This window comes from Myodes glareolus, chromosome 9 (genome assembly GCF_982192425.1).
Source record: "Myodes glareolus chromosome 9, mMyoGla1.1, whole genome shotgun sequence".
Classification (NCBI taxonomy): Eukaryota; Metazoa; Chordata; class Mammalia; order Rodentia; family Cricetidae; genus Myodes; species Myodes glareolus.
Genome location: NC_142034.1, coordinates 56,503,677 through 56,524,504, shown reverse-complemented (window position 1 = coordinate 56,524,504; position 20,828 = coordinate 56,503,677). Strand labels below are relative to the sequence as shown.

Here is a 20,828-nt window from a genome sequence, read left to right as displayed (position 1 = left end):
ACACCTGGGTTCTCATTCTTGTTCAGTAAGCACTTTCCTGATTAAACAATTCCCCAGGCACCTTTTTACTTAAAATTTTGATAAAGGGTCTCGCGAATTTGTCCAGGCTAGACTGGACCTCACTCTACAGCTCATGCTAGCCTTGAACTTGCCGTCCTTCTGCCTAAGCCTCCCCAGGAGCTGGGATGACAGGCCTGTGCCACCATGCTCGGCTGCCATCTTTTTAAAAAGTGCCTTTAAATAGATGGTTTAGTCTGCGCTTCATCGCTCTGATGTCATTTGTGAGAGAGGAGGAGAGACTTGCTTCGGGGTCACACTTTCAGAAGCTTAAACCATGCTCACGACCACTTTTTTGGGGGGATGGACTATGTGGAAACATCACAACATGCAGAGAAGAACATGACCCACAAAGTTGCACACCTCATGGTGACCTGAAGGCAAAGAGAATGCAGAAGAGACCAGCCTCCAATTACCCCTTCCAGAGAGCCATTTCCTTCTACTAGGCTCCACCTCCCAAACACTCTACACCCTGTCCCCAATGGTGCCACAAGATGGAGGCCAAATCTTCGACACACACACTCTCTTAAGTTACGCTGAAGACCCTGGCAGGGCAGGTGCTATAGTTCCAATGATTCTTGTCAGTTTAGCTTCCGTTCATGACATCACTGGTCTGTTGCTGATGGAGTTCCTAGTGGGATAAGCTGAAGGGATTGGAAACGCGGTCAAAGTGAAAGATTATTGTGTTTTCGCCCTCGTTCTCCTGCAGCAGTGTGTGTAACCTAGGAAGGATTTTCTGAGTTCTTCCTGAAGCATGCCCTGAGACGTGCCTGCCCCTTTCCCACAGGAAAGGAGTAGCCTTATTACTGAAGATGTCGGGCCACAGAGAAGCATGTGAACTCATGGGTCTCGCTACATCCCCAGTTTATTACTACCAGACCCCGCCCCATTTGTCCAGTAATATCTCTCCAGGACTGTCTGTACCTTACCAAATCTAGCAATAAAATAACAAGTTTGACCACTTCTTTGTGCCTTCATGGCCTTGCAAAAGCTCCCATGATGCACAAAACTTCTAAATCTGTATGTCTCTGTTGCCTAATCATCTAATCCATACAATTTTCCAACCCAAGTCGAGGTCTCTATGAGTCTAAGTTAAACCTTTCCTCTCTCATGCAAACCATCAAAATCTCCTTTCAGAAAAGAGAATGGGTGAGCTATGTAAAGAAATGGCTTTCCCCTGTAAATTCATTGTGAGCTCGGGCCGCATATGCCACACAGAGAGCAAAAGCATTAATAAAGGGAGAGACCTGTCTCATTCTTGGAGACCACAGAGAATGATGATGGGGGAAGGGGCTGAGGGTCTTTCAGCCTGTGAGGATGTGCACGCCCTTCACCCTTGCCGCAGTTTACCCTCAAGTCAGGGAAACTTGGTGGACTTTGCCATGGGTGCAAAGCCATAGGTGTCAGTCTTTGGGTCTCATGGGACCATGGGATGTATGCTGGTTGGTTTTAAGACAACTTGACATAAGTCAGGACCATTTGGAAAGAAGGAATCTCAACTGAGAATACACCCCCACCAGATTGGCTCATGGGCAGGCATGCTTTTTGGTTGATGATTGATGTGGGAGGACCCAGCTCATTGTGGGTGGAGCTACTCTGAAGCTGGTGGTTCTGGGTGCTATAATAGAGCAAGCTGAGCAAGCCCTGAGGAATCAGCCAGTGAGAAGCTGTCTTCCACGGCCTCTGCATCAGTTCCTGCCTCCTGAGTCCTGCCTTGAGTCCTGCCTCTGCCCTGACTTTCCCAGATGATGAGCGACAGCTAAAGATGAGATCAACCATTTCTCCCCAAGTTGCTTTGGTCATGGTGTGTTACCACAGTTACGGGACCCCTAGCTAGGACAGAACTCACCTTTCTCTACTCCTGTCTCCTACATCTTTGCCTCTGTCGTTTCTGGAGGTACCCTGGTGGTCAGAGCTCATGCATGTCGCAGGGGGGTTCCTTGAGTGGACTCTGGCAGCTCTGCCCCCCTGTTCTTGGAGTTCCACCCTGAGAACAGTGGTGTGAGGAGGCTGAACCTTGGGAAACGGGCCAAAGAGGATGCCTGACCACTTGGAGTCTGGACCAGAGGCGCCAGGAGAGATAGCAGGGTTCCCTGGGGCCCAGACCAGGTCAGTTCCCCAGGGGTAAGGGTTTCTGCCAAATGTTTGAATGAAAGCCCTAAGGAGCGATTACAGTATATATATGCTCTTTCCTGGACTGGGTAGGCTTACTCTTCTAGATGTGTTAGAATAAGAGTCTTGAGACGATGGGCTCAGGGTCTGGGTCTAGAGCAAATGCTGCCCTCCGTATCTGATTAAACTGGCTGCCCTTCAGATGTTAAAATTTATAGGAGATGGGTCTGCCGCAACACTCCCATTTTAGATACCAGAAAACAGACCACAGGGGCTAAGCTTATTTAGGGTCAGTGAGGGAGCCGGGATGTGTGGCCAGCCCTTCCTTCCTGTCTGCTCCATGTCATCCTTAAAGTAGTACACATGCTCCTAAGGCACGGTGAAGCTGACGTCATACTCCCCTTTCGTCCAAGCACACCAGAAGCACTCAAGGACTAGTTGCCTGTACATGGCGGGAGGGTATCTACCTTTTTTATCACCAAAGTCAATCTTAGAACTAGTGAGCAGCTGGAGCTGTCTCCACTCACACCCTCAGCTTGTGGCCTGCGGTGTGGACTGAAATCCCTGACTCGGAGCTTTCCTTTTGGTTAAAACACACGTTCCCTTGCAGCCCTGGTCAAGTTTGCATGCCACCTTGGAAGAATAACTAGAAACAGAAGGAGAGGGCCTTGCCTGCCATTCATTAGGTGTTCAACTAAAGCCTATCATCTGGCTTATGATGTAGGGACTGTTGTCACTACGGAGAACTAAACGTGTGATCCCACCAAGGTAAGTCACACAACAAAGGAACCGTGTAATGAATGCATTTCTGTGAACTCCAAACATTTTTTGCCTCAAATTCTCCCACAAGGAAGGCAACAAAAACCGCCCTTCATACAAGGGTTCCTAACTCCATAAACCACGGTGATGGTTTAAACGAGAATGGCCCCATAGGCTCATCAGTTTGAATCTTGATCTCCTGATGGAGGAATGCTTGAAAAGGTTTAGGAGGTATGGCCTTGTTGGAGGAGGTGTGTCACCAGGGGTGGGCTTTTAGGTTTCCAAAGCTCATGCCATTCCCAGTGTCTTTCTTTCTGCCTCATTCTTGTAGAAAAAGATGCAAGCATTCAGCTACTGCTACCATGCCACGCCTGTTGGCTTCCTGCCATGCTTCCTGCCATGCTTCCTGCCACAATGATCATGAGCTTTATCCCTTTGAAATTGCAAGTTCCAATAAACCCTTTCTGCCAAAAGTTGCCTTGGTCATGGTGACTTACCACAGCAACATGAAATTAACTAAGACAACTATTCATTTTAATGGTCTCCTGAAAGCCGAATTAAGGTGTCTGTGACTGCTCACCACTTAAATCGTTGTCATGAGGCTAGAAGAGCTTAATCATTGGCAAAAGCCCCCACCAGCACCCCAACACCTTTTCTGAAGGGATCTAGTCTAGCCCCTCACCTTAGGTGACAAATACACGAATACCAACTGTGTATTATGCTTTGGATGTGAAATGTCTTCCATGAGTTCACCTGTTGGAATAATTAAGCCCCAGCTTTCTCGTTTAGAAGCTTGTAGAAACTTCCAGACATGGGGCCTACCTGGCAGACATAGGGATGAAGAAATCAGTAATTGAAGGTTATATGCCAGTCTCTGCTTCCTGATCTGCTGAGAAGTGAGGAAGATGAGCTACAAGCTGTCACCACCATGGAAGTGAGCTGCTTCCTCTGCCAAGTTTTCCCAGCCATGATGGACTGTACTCTCTCAAACTGTGAGCCAAAACCAGTATTTCCTCCAATGAACTGCTTCTGGTCCATTGTTTGGTCACAGGGATGAGAATAGTATTAAATACATTGGTTCTCCCTTCCCATCACATGGGTGATATCAACAACGAGAGTCAAGATCACCTTGGGTTGCCAAGCACTGGTCTTGGGCCACTCACCTGTATTTATAGTCTCTGAAGCACATCTGATGGGCTTTGAGCTTAGAAATAAGAAGTTTGAGAATTTTGAGGAATATGAAGAAATTGACCTTGAAAACAAAAAGACAGATACAGGTAAGTAAATGGCAGATATCACATGTTATGGATCTCAAGGTCACCCTGGGCATGGCCATCATCAGCTTCTCATCCATGTGAACTAGGGGTGAGTTGTCAGTTAGATGGTCACACAGGGTGTGTCTATGGTGGGCCCCATGGTCCCAAAGATTCTTAGAACTGAAAGTCTGGGAGGGAACTTGGAGTATCATTTAGTTTATGCTGCCTCAGGGAGGTGCCCCTCAGCACTCTGAGAAAGACAAACAAGCATTATTATTAAGTAAAACTTATTGATTACTTACCACCCAGTCTTTGAGCTAAGAACTCTCCATGCACTGGTTCATTTTCTCTTCAAAACAGCTCTCTGAAGTTGTCACAGTTATTTTTTTTTGTTCCCATAAAACATTGAGGGAGCACTGTTATGGGATTTTGATCCATTTAGTTACTGACTTTTGGGGCAGCAAGCCCTAGGGTATGACCCATAGAGATACTGTCACCCCCTAGACAGCAGAAAACAATTCTAAGAATTTGATGTCCCCTCTTCCAATAGGTGGATGGATGCGTTTTGGTTTTTTTGCAGAGTTATGGATGCTTGTCATATGCAAGAATTGGTTGTAAGTTGTTGTAGAGCTAGGTGTGGAACAATAAAAATTAGACTAAGAAATCTCATTTAAAATAGAAAAAAGAAGGATAGATATGATAGGACAATAAGGTAGATTATTGTATCTACTTGTAAATTAAAATAGCAACTATCAGTTTTAGATAATTTGCAATGGTATGGATTCTGGTATATTGATACAAATGTAAAATTATTTTCCTATTTCTGTTTAAGATAAACTGTATACTGTTACAAATTCAAAATATTTTTGTCATATTGCACTTATGTTTCTACTTCTGTTTAGGATATTTTATATATTGATGCAAATTAAGGATTTTTTTGTTATATTGTGCTATACTTTTCTACCTCTGATTAAGATATTTTTATATATTGTCAGAGTTTCGAGGTCATTGTCCTTATATTGTGTATCCATTTACAGATTATCTTTATAATGTGAAGTTTTAGTCTTTAAGCTATATAGATTATTAAGAATTACAGGTTAATTGTCACCCATATCTTTCATACTTACGTTGTTAGTTAGGCTTTCTAGATGCACATTTCTAGATGCACAAAGATATAGTCTGTATAGATAGGTAATCTTCAAACATATCAAAGACCTACAGAATATGGCAGAAAATGTTTCAATAACTTAGAATACTGTAGATGTGAGGCATGATTGCTCCTGATAGCACCAATCTACTCCCAAGAGAATGATAGGCATATGAAGATACTCCATATAGAGCTTGTTTTCTCTTGACAAAATTAGCCTATTGGGCAAAGAATTGTCCTTGTCTCGACTTCTGACTGTAAGTATGTTGTCCAATCAGGATGAGCAAGATATAAGGAAAAGTGACTGCTGAACCTTGCCAAGACAGGGTAAGACAGACAGTCTTCCAAATTTTTCTGCTTCTGAAAATGGTTTGTCAGATATTTTAGGCCTATAGCCAAAGTTGGCTGCCCCAACGTTACAGAGAAAAATTGTGTGACTGTCCAAGCAGTCAGCTGTTTCTGTCATTTCTTTTGTCTTTTGGAGGTCGCTTGCTTATAATTCTTGCTTACTTGGATAATATTATTTTCCTTCTCAGGTCTTTAGAGGGTTGAAGATTAGATAGTTACAGTTACTATCCTCTCATATCTTAGCTAGGGCATCTTAGGTACAAGATTTAGACTTCCTAGGATAGGACAGCTATTGGAATAATTTCTGTAATTTGCCAATTACCTATGGCCTGGGCATTTAGTATGTATTTCTTGCTTGGTGTTTTTGTTGGTTGTAGTTTCATCTTTGTTTATGTAATTACCTTTCTTTCTCCTGCACAATACTTGATAGCTGTTCTTATTGTAGATAGTTTTATGTTAGGATTAGAACCTTCCTATTTAGAATAAAAGAGAAAGTGTTGTGGGATTTCAATTCATTTCGCAGATAACTTTTGGGGCCGCAAGCCCTAGGATGTGATCTTGTATGCATGTGTGACTGCTTACAAGAGTGGCAGGAGAGGGGTCACATACATTCTCTCCCTCTCCCTCTCAGGTAGTTGGAGCCAAAAGTGGTCCCCATCTTCCCTGGTCAGAACTTCAGGTCACAACAGCATCATCTAATCTGTTATGCATCAATGAGTGTTTATCCCTATCCTATATATAATTCTTGAGACCCCTTAACAGACTCTGTGGGTTCACACAACAAAGCACAGCACAGAGGCCAGTGCAACACTGAAGCTTGCATAGCTAGGCAGTGACTGGGCAGTTGACTATGGCCAAAGTTAACAAAGCAACCTTCCCTTAAACAGAACAGTGCACTCGCTCTTCCCAGTAGAGTACCGTAGGGTAAACAGTAAGAGCCCACTTCTGGGTTTGAAAACCCACCAAAACCCACCAATCCCTGAGCTGTTCTAGCTCAGGACTTGAAATCCTACCAATCCCCACCCTGGAAACTCCTCCCCCATATGAGCCTGCCTCCTGACCGGTTCCCTGCTGCTTCTCTTTCAAGCAGAGGCAGCCACCATCTCGTGTTTTTTCCAATATCTCTTGTGTATGCTTGTTGTGTGGTGTGACTTTGTGATATTTCTTGGCATTCAACTGCCAAGATACCTTTCCCTTCAGAACTGTAACACTTGCATAGAGGAAGCCTTTCCCCTCAGAGTCATACCGTTTATAGGAGCTATAGCCCTCTTGGTGTCTAACTTGATATCTGCAGTGGGGCCCACTGGAGAGCTTATGTCTTCCACCCTCTAGGGTATCTCCCATAACTATCACAGACTGAGCAAATCTAGACCTTCACTGCCGGTTTTGATAGAAACTATAAAATCTGTCTGAAATTCCTTCTACTTCTTTTAAAAATGAGGTCCCAGTCTCCTTCCCCCATTCTCAATCCACTCTCAATCCTGTGTGTGCATTAGATTTAATTACTTGCAGCTAATGAAAAGAACATGTTAGAAGTTATATTACACGATTTCTGAGTAGAGACTTCAAAAGGAAGCTCTCATGTTCTCTCTCTCTCTCTCTCTCTCTCTCTCTCTCTCTCTCTCTCTTTCTCTCTCCCCTCACCTCTGTCTGGATTGCTCAATCTTGAGGGAAGCCAACCACCACACTGAGAAGAGTCCAGCAAGAGAGAACCAAGTCTCCCTACCAACAGCCCACAGTACTCCACAGCCATGTGTGAGCCTTGGAAGACAATCCTCCTCCAGGCCCTGCCAAGTCTTCATACAGCCTCATCTCTGACTGATAATTTGACTCGGGAGAGATCATGAGTCTTCTGGACTGTAGAAAATCAAGTGGTTGAATGTAAGCTAAGTGTGAATGTGGATTCTGAGAGCAGAGTTTGTGAGGAGACCGGAGGGGCAGGGCCAACAAACGAGGCTCTTTCATGGTCAGGCTGAAGGCCCTGGGTTTCCTTATGAAGGTGGTGGAGAACCAGGGGTACATTTAAAGCAGGCATATGCCCTAATCAGATCAGAACTTCTGCTTTTCAGGAAGACCATGTTTAGCAGCAGTGAGGGGGAGGTGATTGGGTATGGGCAAGTCTGGAGGGGGGAGGGCAGCTGGGAGGCAGTTTGCAAGTTCCTGGGGAAGAGGATGGGCAAGGTGCTCAGGCCTGGAGGTTCAGCGATGACAAGGAAGGGAACAGCTAAATGCGCATCAGATGACCTCTATTGCTGGTTGGATGAGAGACCAAAGAGGACCTGACAGCTCACAGTAGCCCTCTACTATATCGTAGTGTTCTTCACCCAGAGAAGGACCACGTGTGGAGGAGGAGCTTTGGTGATGCTGGCAGGAGGGCGTGTCTGAAAGCTTCAAACATAAGAGATGCCTTCAGGCAGATGGCCGCTCATGTCCAGACCTCAGCAGAGCATGAAGCCACTAGAGTGCTGCCTTTGGCGACAGATGTTTTCTATGATAGCAAAGGTTCAATAAGACTCCTATGCAACGAGAAAAGAGCTGACAGGAAGGGGGCAATCAAGTGACAAGCCACGGACTAGAATCTCCACAAACATTGATCTAGCACAATACAGATGTCCCTATGCAGAAGAAAAACCCTACAGACTGAAACGCTTGCTGAAGAATGCAATATATATATATATATATATATATATATATATATATATATATAAACACACACCTTGCATGTAATGTACTCCACTGAACTCAATGCTCCATGCTAAAAAATAACCCTAGAGTTTCTAAAACATAAACCAACAGGAACGAATGCAGTTCCCAGCCAAAGGATATTTACTAGCAGAAAAATTTGAAAATTCAAATGAAACATAACCAAGTAATTTATTACTTTTAATGGGATATCTGCTTTTCATCACAATGGGAAAACACTGTGCACTTGCCCTAGTAACTTGGAGAACGCTGGCCTGTTGCTGACAAAGTAAGCTTAACTAGGAAGACAAATCTCTCCACCAGTGCACTGCAGTCGGGCTGTCTCCTAGGAAATGAGAGGCCTGAGGATCTGCTCCTCTCTGTGTCTCCCAGAGACCAGACAAGAGAAAATGGGCATCAGCCAATGGCTGCAGGAAGGAAGCACCTCCCACAGCCCTAGTGGATCACCATCCCCAGTTACCATGGAGCCTGAGCTCCTCCAGGTTTCCAGAGGTCTAGAGTCCGCAGCCACATTTGGATGGTGGATTCTTCATTTCATTTGTGCGCCATCAGAGAAGGTGATAAATGTGAAATAGTTTTAAGAATGAAGCCAACTCCCCTGGGAATCTGTGACCAGATAGGGAGCACTGGGGACCTCAAATATATAAACTCTCTTCCAGGGCTTAGACGCTACAGTTGCCTTTGCTGATGCCACCTTCTTGGCAAACGTGTTTGGCACAGATATGGGCCTGCCGGTCAGCAACGGTGGTTTCTAATATGGCAAGTGTTTTGGGACCTGCTTCACATACCAGCAATCTCTTCCATCTGCCAAGTCCCGGCTCTTTTGGCTTGCTTAGGGACAAAAGTGATTATACTTCTAAGGCTTCTCCTTTAGGCCAAAGCATCCCTTCCTCAGGGGTCCTGCTGAGATGCACATGCTCTGTAGAAGGTAAGGAATGACCAAGAGAAGACAGAGGAAGGCGTCCTTCCTTTCCTCCAAATACATTGGTTTTCCACAGCATTGAAGCCTTCGGCAAAGGCCTAGGATCATGGATTGAATGGGAAATGCGCCCCCCCACACACACACACACTGGTCCCCAGTTGATGGCACTGTTTGGGAAGGTTATGGGACTTTTAGGATATGGAGCCTTGCTACAGGAAGTACATCACTGGGGCTCTGAGGGTTTACAATCTCACCCATCTTCCTGTTGTTTCTTTCTGCTGTCCAACTACGGCTGAAACCTGGTCAGACAGTTTCATTTTCCTGCTGCCATGCTTTCCCTGCCTGTTGCCGGGTTCCTGCCATGATGGACCCATCTGTATTTTATCACAGTGATCAAAAAGGAAGCAATACACCAGTTTTCACCACAAAAAGCAGAAGCTGGGAGGCAACGAAGGTAAACAGGAGTAAGACAGAATTTAGCGACAAGGAGCTCGCCAATAGTGCTGTGTCACTGAGAGGAGACCCCAAAACCAGGCTGCGCTGCGCCGTGAGGCTTGTCTGTGAGAGGAAGAGGAGGCTAAGAACAGGAGTAGACAAAGGACGTGCAAAAGCGACAATGCCACTCCACTTTGTAGGACTGGGAGAGGGTTTTAGTGACAGTGGTGGGGCAGGGCAGGCAGGGAGAGTCCCACGTCAGCTCTGCAGCAGGCGACAGTGTAGGAGTGAAATGCTGTCTCAGGGACCTGGAGCTATAGGATCCCTAGTGCCTGGTGAGACAGAGGGCATAAAGATGGAGAAGGGAAAACGGAGAGTAACTCTGCCCATTGCCTCGGCGCTGTCATACTCACACCTGTGGGAAGAGCCAATGAGAGGAAATGCTGCTTGGACTTCATGGCGTTGTAAAGTTCTTTCACCCGATTGGCTGGACAACTCACTCAACGGGGTGTTTAATCTGGTCAGGCTGTTAGCTGCAGCGAGCAGGGTAATGATCAAATGACCTTTCTCAAAGCAATTAGTTCACGAGGCTGTCCTCACTTTAAAAATTTGCGAGCAGGTGCTGGTGACTAAGATGTAAATTCCAGGATGACTCAGCTCCGGCAGAACAGCCAAGGGCTCGGGGCTAATTTGAGCAGCACCGTTTTTAGGAGAAGATTTATAAAGAAAAAGGTGGGAATTCTCCCATTTCTTTTTCAAGTGAAAGTCTCAAAGAGCATCTGGGTTTCCCAGCTTGTCACAGGACGCAAAAATCACAGCTCTAAGAGCAGCAGATGAAGTCAGCTGAGGTGCCTGCGTGTCCAGAACGAAATCATCCATCAAGTCAGATGTTCAGAAAATACAAAGTTAGAAATGCAGTGATGGCCGGGATCTGGAGCCTAGAATCAGAGGTTTCCTTTGGTCCCAGGATTCCTTCCATCACCCTCAGCAGACTTCTCCTCAGGTCTGCACCTTGCTCCAGAAATCTGAGCCCCAAAACAAGCATGACAAGCATACGGGAAAAATTGTTAAAGGCCCTGGAATCTTAAATAACAAGATCTGTCAGCTCCATTTTGATGGATATGTTTCTTTTTATTGCCTTAGAACAGTTGTTCCCAACCTGTGGGTCATGACCCCTTTGGCGGTCGAACCAACCCTTTTACAAGGGTTGCCTAAGACCATTTGCATATCAGATGTTTACATTACAATTTGGAGCAGTAACAAAATGATAGTTATGAAGTAGTAATAAAAATAATTTCATGGTTTGTGTGTGGGGGGTCACTGCAACGTGAGGAACTGTACTAAGGGGTTGCAGCATTAGGAAGGTTGAGAATCACTGGTTTAGAATTCCAACTTAAATAGAATATACGTGGAAGTCAAGGGATTTTTTTTCCTCAGCACAGTATTTTCCTTTTGCTTATGTCACAGCCTGGTGGTTTGTGAGGATCTCTGTTCCATGCAGTCATTCAGGGACCCAAGGCTCTTTCCACATTGCTATGAATCCTCTTTTAGAGTGGGGTTATGGCTATTCAGATCAGTGGAGAATGGCAACATGTGGTCATACGGCCAACCGTGAAAACTATGGTCTTCCTTTTACCAAAGAAACATCCCTCCAGTTTCTATTCAAGGTCAACCTCTTGGCCAAATAGCTGTGAACACAGGCAATAGTGGTTCAACAGCATCTTCCCTGAGACCTTTCTAGAAACGCTCCTTTTCAGGCATATCTGATGACGTCTACTGATGGATGGAACAGAAAGATCAATGAAGTGTTAACTTCCAAGAAGAAATATGGAGCCATCAGATGTAAAGGAAGAAAACATCCCAGTGTGGAAGGAGAACCTTTGGTTTCTCCCTCTAGGTGAAACACAGGGTGTTGTGGTCAAACACTCAGGGACTAGTAACACTCATCATAATAGAGTCTGTGGCCAACCTTGAGTGCTAGGTTGATTCATTGAAGAGTTGTGGGAAGAAGAAAGATGTAATTGGATTTTTTTTCCTCTAAAGTGATCTCTCTTCTCTGGTTACAGAATGGAGGCTTGACTGCCAGGGATAAGAAGGAAGGGACTCAGTTAAGAGGCATTTGCAAAGGACTCCACATGAAGGTTTAGTAAATGCAGTAAATGTGGTACCAAGATGTCTTGGGAGGAACTTCAAGGAATAATGCCAACTTGAAGCCTGAGTGGATATTCCAGGAAGGAAGAAGACAAGATTTGTGAAGACTCCAAAAATTGTGGCTTGAGTGTCTGGTGATGGAGTCACTTACTGGAAAGAGAGAGCAAGAGGAAGAGAAGAATGGAGAGAAAGATAAGGAGCCCATGACCTAAGGTCAATATGGAGCCAATCAGAACCAGAGTTATTGAAACAACAGCAAGTGAGGATCATTTTATCCAAGCCGAGAAGACAAAAAAAATGCTCTTTTTCAGAAACCAGGAAAGACTGTCAGAAGCTAGCAGACTGGTCAACTCACTGTAGAAGGCAGAAGCAGCAAGGCCCAGCATGATGGTTCCAGCCCTGGCTTTGCATAAGAGTCACTTGAAGTTGGGAGGTGGGGCACATACCTTTAATCCCAGTACTCAGTTCTCTGAGTTTGAGGCCAGCCTGGTCTACAGAAGGAGTTCCAAGACAGCCAGGGCTACAAGACCCTGTCTTGAAAACCAGAACAACAGCAAAAGGGTCACTTGAGCATCCGCTGTCTAGTCCTTTCTCCCTTGATTTCTACTGTGCCTGGTCTGAGCCATCATGGTGTTTCTAACGTGCAGCCCATTTTGAGAACCACGTTTGTTGACAGTTTCATCTGTCTTGATATATATCTAAACCCCGGGGATCCTATCAGGATACCAATTCTGATTCCATAGCTTGGGGAGGGGATGAGAAGTGACAAGAATCTGAATTGATAATAAGCACATTGGAGTTGACTGCTAATGCTGTTGGTTCAAGGACTACGCATGGAAGAGCAATGGTGTGGCAAAACGCTCCTCAACCCCGGCTGCAAATTAGATTCCCCAGGCCCTTGTAAGACCAAAGAAACCTAAGAGTCTACAGTAGGACTCGAGTCACAAGAAGTAATAAAGACATCCAGGGGATTGCGAGAGTAATTATGTTTGGATCAAACTTCTAAAAGACGGCAGTGTTCAGTGGTCTAGTTGGACAGAGTCTGGACTCCATATAAGGGAGGACTGGTAACTTCTGGCTTATTCTACCTGTTTAGCAAGCACTTCCCAGGGTTCAGAGGGTGGATTCCAATCATCTACTAAATGCGTTTATGAAGGGGCCACCATATATCAAAGCTGGTTGCTGGGATGAATAAAAAAATGTGGTTTACAATGGCAGTAAGCAGATCTTAAGCGAATACTTGAAATGTATTAGAGCTGGAGCAGAAGCCAGGAAGTATGGAAGCCAGAAGGTTGCAAGGTGAGTGTCCTGGTGGAGTTGCGTAGAGAAACTGGTGCTTGACCCAAGACCTGAAAGATGGACCCTGGATCCCCCAGAGAATAAGATGTTGGGGAAAGCAACTGAGACCCAGTGTATCTGAGACTATAGACTAATGTCTGATAGAGTCTTAAGTATCATGGGCACAGGCTCGGATGAAATATGTTTTGAGAAGCAGTAAGTGTAATTGTTACTTGGTCATCTAACTTAACTTGGTCTGCAAAGTTATTGAGGCAAATAACGTCTGCGCTTCTCAGTGTCCTTACCAAAACATCAATATAATAGCGTTTCAACATTGTAGGCTTATGGATAAGATTAACTGAGTTCATACACTCAAAGCACTTAAGAGTGGGCATAGGTTGGAGGTCCTCAGTAAATGTTCCCAGGCAGTGTTGCCGGTGCCTGGGCAAGAAGGTGGGTGCTGGGATCCCCATGGGGCAGTGTGACCAGTAGGAAACTGGATGAATGGAGAAGTGAGGGTTCAGACATGTGTGGTCAGCATCAGCTTGAACATCCTCTCTCAGTCAGGTGTCCAATGACAAGGGGAGAAAACCAACAGTCTATACACCACTAGCAATTGGGGGGCCCCATATCCTCAGTGTTCCTCCCATTTCTATACACATTTTCCCTTTAGGTCACAACGAGATTCAAGCAAAGAACTTCTTGAGTTGCTGATAAACACCAACAATTTTCTATAAAGCTGTATTTTTCCCTTTCAAGATCCTATGCTATCTACATCAAATACCAGACCACCCAGCAGCCCCCTGGCAATGACATGGAACACAGTGATAGATATCCAGTGTTCACTCAGACAGGGCACGGAGATCTTCTACCCACCCTCAGTGGAACATGTCACTCCTCAGTTGTTAGACCCCTGCATCTCCCCTCCAGCTTCTTTAACAAAGTTCGTCCCCACACATCATCGTCTAAACCCCAATTCCTAAACTGTGGATCACAAGTTTACATGGGATCACATCACTGAATGTAGGAGGTCACAAAGCATTAGCACTAGTAAAAGATTCCAAAACATGAAGCAATCAAAGCTTAGTCCAAAATTAAATACACGCATTCAATGTGTTTCTGGCAGCATTTGCCCATGTTGCCTCCTGAAACTTGATGCAACTTTGGTTCTGAAGCCATCACATGCACCTTTCTACTGCACAGACCAGTGAAGGCTGCCCGAGACATCTCAGCTTAGGTTCACGACTTGTGTTTTACAAATTGAAGTGTTTTTACTCTACCTACAAAGTTTTCTTCTCTTAAACATAAATATTTAGTCACAGAAAAGCGAAAGACTTCACTTTTCTCTACCATCCTTCTATAGCATTGTAAGTATTCTGTTCATTTATTTTTGGATTGGATAGATAGAATGTCTGAGTCTTTTTTTAAAGTATTATTTGAGGGGATATAGAGGTGGCCCAGCAGTTAAGAGTGTTTGCTGCTCTTCCAGAGGATCCAGGTTCAAATCCCAGCACCCCCATCAGGTGGCTCAACTGCCTGTAACTCCAGCTCCAGGGGATCTGATCCCCTCTTCTAGCTCCAAGGGCACCTGCGCTTATACACACACAATAATTAAAAATCTTTAAAAGATAAGTCTTTCCGAAAATTTCTGTTTGAGCTGGTAATTTCAGTTTTGATTTTAAACTTGATATGTGAAATTTCAGCTTGGTATTGGGAATAGTTTTTAACCATTTCTAAAATGTCCCTAAACATACTTATGCCATACATAATCATATGAAGTGACATTCTCAACAGTAACAATTATAAAATACAAGATGTCTTGCGACTCTGAAAAACATAGAAAATGCAGTATCAACTGTTGAGCCAAGATTGAATTCTTTATGTAAAAATAAATGAACAGATTGATCTCACTAATGTGCCAACTTGCTTTGGTCCACTTGTCAAATCATGTGTATGTCAAAGAATTATTTTAAGGTAGATTTCTTTTAAATTCACTGTCCGTAGATGTTTGGGGGGGATCCCCAAAAAACTCACTTTGGAAAGAAGAGGTCACAAGTGGGAAAGTTTAAGAAGTGCACTTGAATTCGATATGTTTCTGTAAGCCGGTCGTCTCAGTGCAGGATTGAAGAGCAGGCTTCAGCTCCCCAATTAAAGATCCAGAGAGATGAAAGCTTACAGTGTTACCCTGAATTTAGAGAGGTGGAGGCTTACAGTGTTACCCCGAATTTAGAGAGATGGAGGCTTACAGTGTTACCCTGAATTTAGAGAGGTGGAGGCTTACAGTGTCACCCTGAATTTAGAGAGGTGGAGGCTTACAGTGTTACCCCGAATTTAGAGAGATGGAGGCTTACAGTGTTACCCCAAATTTAGAGAGATGGAAGCTTACATTGTTATCCTGAATTTAGAGAAATGAAGGCTTACAGTGTTACCCTGAATTTAGGTTCTGAACTAGAAGCCTTTAATTTCTCACCCAGCAGGAACGACTCACATTTCCTAGTCCCCCTTTCATGGACCAGAGATCTGAGGTGTTAGGAAGGAGGTGAGGGTAGAGGGATGAAGAGGGATGAAGAGGGATGGAGAGGGATGCTCCCTGAAGCTGTGGAACCCAGAAAAGAAAGGAATGGATGGGGTGGTCCTTACTGTCACACAAAGCAGCATGGGTCCTCGGATAATCCACCAGATTTTCTTGTTTTCATTTGATGTCCAGCACCTGCGGACAAGATGAGGAGATGAGACATGAGGTGAGGATGAAGGTCCCAGTTTCATGCCCTATGGAAGAAGGATGCTTGCCTGCCTTCAAGATTAACTGTCTACAGTCTGTCTCCTAAGAGGAGGGATGAGGGCAAACGAGAACTCCTGACTTCCTACCATGAAATTTCTCTTCTGCATTAGGAGTGTGCTGCACCCCTCCCACGTTTTCCCCCATGTGCATGCAAACAAAGCTCACGGCTACGGACCCTTGTTACTTTGCCCAGTAGTTTGTTTTCCTTTTTCGCATATCACTTACACACTTAGAAATATATGTGGATGCCCATATGTAAATATGAAGACTGGATGATGGTTGTTTGGAGGGAAAAATAGATCACACATTACATAGAATTGTATTTCACAATGTAGCTGTGCCTTGTTACGCACAATGATTCTTCCATCAATGTACATCCAAATTGCTGCTTTCTCTCATATGAGCAAAGCTATAGAAACTACTCTGTCCTTCTGCCTTTACACACCAAGCACCATAGCTGGTCCAGACAGCATCTTTGATAATTTATATGTATGACTAATAGACTACTACAAGACCTTTGACTACTTCTCCACACTCCTGCTACTTTCTAGAAGGACAACAAAGGAGAAATTGGATAGTCTCTTTGGGAAATTGATGTCACATCCTATATTTGGGCATATCTGAGAATTGCTGGCCCATGGAAGACTGACACCAGGTGGATTACCTACCCTGTGTTCTCCAGGTGTGCACGGGTGACACCCCAGGGAATAACAAACAGCATGGGGAAGGCTGTATAGAAAACAGAGAGGGGAGTTAAGAGTTGCTTGTCTAATCCCGCCTGCTCCCTCCCAGCCTCTTGGGGCCCAGCACAACAGGTCCAAAGGGTTAAAAGCAAACATAGAATCGTATAGTAAGAACTGGTGAGGCTGAGGGTAGCCCAAGCCCAGACATGGCTCTACTGTCAGAGAAGCTGTGCCCTGGGGAGAAAGGGCTTGTCACTTGTCACAAAGTGGTTTGGAGTAAATCCATGAACTTCGGTCAAGTTTTTCATAAGCAATATCATGGATCCATTTACTTCCTCTGAATTCTGTAGCATCTAATTGACCAAAGGCTATGGAAACCAAGTTCCAGATCAGAATACCCTGCTCATACTTTTAAGATTAATAATAATAAGGGGAGAAGGGATGAAGGAAGGGGAACAGAGAAAATGGTATGACTCAATAAAAACAATTAAATAAAAATTGATAATAGTAACTTTTGTTTTTAAAAAGACTTAATGTCACAGACCGATGGATGTGTCATCCCAAAATTCCTGGATTGAAGACCTGTCACCACTATGGGGTATTTGATAATGAGGAATGTGGGGTAACTAGGTGTAGCATGTGTTTTGAGTTGGGGTCCTCATAATGGGATTGATGTCCTTATGAAAAGAGACTGGAGGTATCTCTCTCTCTCTCTCTCTCTCTCTCTCTCTCTCTCTCTCTCTCTCCATCATGTGATGGCCATGAGGGCAGTTTTGTGCCCACCAGGAAGAGGGTCCTCACCAGAAAGCAAGCCCACTGGATTCCCAACCTCCAGAAACAGGAGAAACCAGTGTCTGCTGCTCAACCACACAGATATTTTGTTATGGCATTGTGAATATTCTAAAACAATTGGAAAATGGGTAAGAAGGATTCAGCTAATTGTGCCAAAGATCTTTCCACTTTTGCATGTGTGCATTGGGCATACAGGCCTGTGCTTGTACGTGTATATACGTGTATACGCACATGTGTGTACACACACCCAACACACGCAAACACATTTTCTTCGGAAACCCTTGTCATTGAGAAATTATCTGCTCCAGTTGTATCCTCTCATTGGGATTCCAACCAAAGGCTCTGCAGGCTCCCATGTTCTGATGGGTCCCTGCGAGAGAAGGGGAGTCACATCACTCACCCCAGCCCACCACCAGGTATCTGGGCCACAGCCGCCTTTCAGGAAGCACTGTGGGCTCCAGCAGAGCATGGAGGTAAAGCCCTTCCACCAGCAGCCACAAGTGGTTGGCACCCACGAAGTAGTGCAGAAGGACCTGGACGGAGCGGCAGGAGGCAGACACCTGCAGGGGCAGAACCGGGGTGAGTCCTGGGATTCCCAACACCTGGATGAGCATGGTTTCCCCAAGTACACACATGCCCAGGCCTGTCCTCCCCTCTATTCTGAGCCCTTGCTGACGACCTCAAAGAGGCTGGCAGGAAGGCTTCATGGAGCTTTTCAAGATCAACCTCTTCCTTGGCATTCTAGGCATTGTTTTTGGTTTCGTTTTTGTTTTGAGAGGGAGTCTTACGCATCCCAGGTCAGGCTTGAACTTGTTATGCAGTCAAGGTTAACCTTGAACTTTTGATCCTCCTGCCTTCTATTTCTTAAAGGCTGGGATTATAGGTGTGAGCGTCTTGTTTATGTGGTTTCTAGGGAAACTAGGACTTCACTTCTGCAAAGTAAGCACCACATATAGACTTTTAAAGAAAAATAAAAAAGCAAAGGGCCAGAGAGATGGTCAGTGGCTAAGAGCTCTCATTGTTCTTCCAGAGGACCCGGAACAGCAGCTCCCAGCTATGTGTAACTTCAGCCCCAGTGGATCTAATGCCCTTTTCTGGCTTCTTTGGGCTTCTTCAGGCACATGGCGTACACATATATCATAAAAATTAAATGAAATAAAAAGAAGGAAGAAAGGAGGGAAAGAGGGAGAGAGGGATGGAGGGAGAATACAAAATCAGAGAGAGTTTACCATCAACAACAGCCTAAACGATAGCATGGGAGTGTCTGTTCTCTAACCTCAGTTCAGCTCGGCTAGGAACCACATAGCTAAGCAAACACTCGTGTGCCTGGACATCCTCGCATGGAGTCCTTAGGCTCAATAACAATGAGAAGTGTTTCTTGACCTTTAAAAAATTATACAAATTTTTATAAAATTATATTTTTAATATCATTTTTATAAAATTATAATTTTATTAAAAATTATAAAAAACGTTTAAAAATACAGTGTGCCAAACTTTGTACTATGCAACTAATAACAAGCCTGGAATGAAACATTTACCCTTAAGTGGAATTATTAAAAAGAGGCGAGTTGAAGATCAGTTACCAAAGATCAGTGACCATAAAAGGTCATGTGTAAAAAGTCAGCAAAAATTAATGGCAGATTCAACCCAAAGAAACTGCACGCATGGAAGTAATGAAAGTCGAAATGGATGCAAATGAGAATATAAACCGAAAGGGCTCAATAATGCCAAGAGCTTGTTCTTGGAAAAGTCCAATAAAACTGAGAAACTCCTACCAACAAGTATCAAGGTGTAAAAGTAAAACAGCAAAGACGTAAATAATCAATACCAAAAATGGAAGCACAATTGCAGGCCCCACAGACTTGAAGAAAAGCTACAGAGAAGGTCGTGGACAATATTATGTCAAGAAACTTGAAAGGTTACATGAAACATACACAGACGAGAGAAAAAAAGAAAGTTTGAACGTGTGATTCACGATTAAGGGCCCAGTGAGCTGGCTCAGCAGGTAAAGGTGCTTGCCACTAATCCTGACACCTGAGTTCCACCTGGACCCCACATGGTGGGAGAGAGAATCAACTCTCGACTCACCTCTGCTCCGACCCCGCATGCACTACTGCACACATAAAAAAATAAATGTAGTAAGACTCATGGTCGATCTATAACTCTATAATGTGTGTATGTGTATGCAATTCCACATGAGTGGATTCATGCGTGTGTAAGGGGTAACACGTGTGTGTGTGTGTGTGTGTGTATGTGTGTGTGTGTGTGTGTGTGAAAATGGAGGTGGGAGGCTGACACTAGCTATCTGTTTTGATTGTGCTGCACTTTATATAGTGAAGCGGAGGCTCTCGCTTGGACACAGAGTTTGGCGATTTGGCCAGCTTTGCTAGCCAGCTTCTTCCAGTTGTCAGAGCAAATGCTTTACCCACTAAACCTTCTCCCCAAGCCCTGTAACTTAAAGCCCACTAATGCAGGAGCACGGTGGCACCCACCTACAATTCTAGCATTCATAAAGCAGGAGGATCAGCCTGGATTGCACACTGAAAGACCGTCTGGACAAAAGATTGATCTAGGCTTTGGTTTGCGGTTCAGAGGTCACCTACAGTGAGCCCATCGACCTCTGGATCCGCTTACCCGGCCCACTCTTGGGAGGTTGTTTTTAAAGTCAGACGGTGCCTCTCTATCAGAAAGGCTTGAAGATCCCTTTATCTCTGTCTCCCTCGCCAATCCACGCCCCATCCACCCACTCACCAGCTCTGCCCCATCAGGTGGGAGGGGATTACCTCTGACATGTATGACATCCATCCGCTCTCACTGTTAGGCCTCTTGGAGTAAGAGTTGTAGAAGACGATGTCTTTCGCCAGGACGACCAGTGCTCTCAGGATGAACGAAGCAAACAAGTTCATGTGGATGTAATTGCGTGTGCAGTGCAGTTTCCTGCACGAAAGAACACCAGGTGTCTTCCCTCCAGAAAGAGTGGCTGGAAGGGCACACCTGACCGGTCGCTAGAGACAGACGCACATTTACAGGCTGCTGGTCTAGGTGCTCCTACTTCTCTGTGCCTTACCCTTCCCGTCTGTGAAATGGCACCCCTAAAGATGTTCCCTAGATAACATGTTTGGCATGCCAGGCCATGCGGACATGGCCTTTTCATCTTTCCATATTTTAGTTGGCTCGCTTGTAAAAGAGGACAGCTAACAGTAACCTTCTCGAACTGGAACTGATCTTGAATCAGATGAGGAGGGGAGTTAGCTGGCAGGAATCCACAGGACTCATTCAAACCCTAAGACGACCATGACTTTTCTGGGGGGAAAAGGGGTCTTGTGTGCAAATAATGGTTCTAGGGGGACTGTGGTTTGTCTGGGTTTTAATGGCAACAGATGTGATCAGGAACTTAGGCAAA

At 44.7% G+C, this 20,828-nt stretch overlaps 1 protein-coding gene across 1 annotated transcript in view; it reads right to left on the bottom strand.

Annotated features, from left to right (window-relative positions):
* The window catches only part of Glp2r (glucagon like peptide 2 receptor), a 62,121-nt gene that overhangs the window by 19,884 nt on the left and 21,409 nt on the right, over positions 1–20,828 (bottom strand). The window contains exons 6-10 of the mRNA XM_085695119.2: positions 20,209–20,362; positions 17,826–17,985; positions 16,619–16,679; positions 15,809–15,878; positions 4,092–4,180 (exon numbers count right to left, since the gene is read on the bottom strand). Coding sequence (XP_085551245.2) covers positions 4,092–4,180; positions 15,809–15,878; positions 16,619–16,679; positions 17,826–17,985; positions 20,209–20,362 — 534 coding nt within the window. The remainder of the gene's footprint in view (positions 1–4,091; positions 4,181–15,808; positions 15,879–16,618; positions 16,680–17,825; positions 17,986–20,208; positions 20,363–20,828) is intronic.